Raw genomic sequence first — 1,518 nt, 5'->3', positions numbered from 1 at the left:
CCCCCCCATGGCTCTCTCTCTCTTGTCTCTCTCTGTCTCCCTCCCCCCCAATAGCTCTCTCTCTGTCCACGCCATGGCTCTCTCTTGTATCCCTCTGCCTCTGTCCCCCCCTTCTGTTTCTACTTTCTCCCAAGAGGTGCTCTTTCTGTCTCGACTATGCCCACCATACCTCTCTCTTCTGTTTCCTCTCTGTAATGTGTCAGAGTGTCTCTGTCTCTCTCTGATTTCCCTTCCGCTGCATCCATCTTACCATCTCCCTCTCGTCCCAGGGTCTCTGGGTCTCTCCCCGATCCGCCCTCCAGGTGTGTATGTGTGGGGGTGGGACGGGACCAGGAAGTGGGGAGAGAAGGGGAGGGGGATGAGAGAGTCTCCAACTTTTCCCCGTCCCTCTCCAGGTCGCAGAGAATCGCTCTCTCCTTTCCAGATAATCTCATAACCTGCCCAGCCTCCACCCGGTTGAGCTGCCTAGTGTTCCGGGCGGCACCTGCTAGAGGGGCTCCCTGCACGCTTTCCGGTTCCACTCCTTCGCTTTCGATCCCTCTCGGGACTCTCCCTCCAGCCCGCACCCTTGATCCTTCCCGGGGCGGGGGTGGGGGTGGGGTAACCTACGAGTTCTTTCCAGTCAGCCCAGGCGCTACCCCCACCCTCTCCTCTCAGTCCCCACCCCGAGATCGCCGCCTGTCCTACGGGCTTGCCCCAGCTCTCCCCAGCTACGTACTGGGGAATGGACCCCCTTATGTCCTGCACATACCCCCCTCTCTTGGGATCCCCGGAGGTCTCCCTAAGCCCTCCTAAAGCACTCCCCAGGGGGCCCCCTCCTCCGATTGCTCTCCATGCAAGCCCCACGCCCCCCTCCAAGACATCCCCCAGCTGCCGCTCCGCGCCTTGGGTTGCCTGGTCCCCTACCTGGGGCTCCCCCGAGCAGCAGCGCCAGGAGCAGGAGGTGCGGGGCCTGGCCGGGGCCGGGGAGGGTACTGGGGCTGGAGGCCCGGCCCGGGCCCGGGGGCTCCATGATGCCGCGGGCTGCAGGGGAGGCGGCGTCTGGGCCAAAGGCACCGCTGGCTCCTCGGACTCTCTCTCTCGCTGGGGACGTAGCTTCGAGAGCCCGAGCGGGAGGCTCCGCCCCCAGGCCCCGCCCCTAGCCTCTCCCCCCCCAGCACTTTCCTCCGCGGCCCCCAAAGTACCCCCCCCTCCAGCCCGGGCTCCCAGCCAGGACCTCCCACCACCGCCCGCCCGCAGGCAGCCTCGACCTCCTCCTGGCTAGCCACGGTCCAATCCCGTCCCTGCTCCCACCGTGCCCTGGGGGGACCGTCTCCCTGGCGGATCAGGAGCACCCAAACCGACTGGTCACTTCCAGCCTGGCCAGTGACTTGACCTGGGCTGGGCTGTGCTCTCCTAATTTGACCAATGTCCTGAGCTGGGCTCTCCCAGTCTATCCAATGACCTGAGCTGTGTTCTCCCAGTCTGACCAAGTGACCTAGGCTGGCTTCTCCCAGTCTGACCAGTGACCTGAGCTGT

General features: G+C 64.8%; 1 protein-coding gene across 4 annotated transcripts in view; it reads right to left on the bottom strand.

Moving 5' to 3' along the window:
- The window catches only part of BCAM (basal cell adhesion molecule (Lutheran blood group)), a 9,371-nt gene extending 8,344 nt beyond the window's left edge, over window positions 1-1,027 (bottom strand). Inside the window, exon 1 of one of the 4 annotated variants that reach the window (XM_027860721.1) lies at window positions 907-1,027. In XM_027860721.1, coding sequence (XP_027716522.1) covers window positions 907-1,012 — 106 coding nt within the window. In that variant the 5' untranslated portion in view covers window positions 1,013-1,027. Of the gene's footprint in view, window positions 1-169; window positions 598-906 lie in introns of those variants that run through there. The other 3 variants (XM_027860723.1, XM_027860720.1, XM_027860722.1) reach the window with 3 other exon arrangements.
- Between the last annotated feature and the right edge of the window lie 491 nt (window positions 1,028-1,518).

This window comes from Vombatus ursinus, unplaced genomic scaffold, assembly GCF_900497805.2.
Source record: "Vombatus ursinus unplaced genomic scaffold, bare-nosed wombat genome assembly UNPS02014239.1, whole genome shotgun sequence".
NCBI lineage: Eukaryota > Metazoa > Chordata > Mammalia > Diprotodontia > Vombatidae > Vombatus > Vombatus ursinus.
Note: the sequence above shows the minus strand (reverse complement) of the source record. Positions and strands in the feature narration are given on the sequence as shown.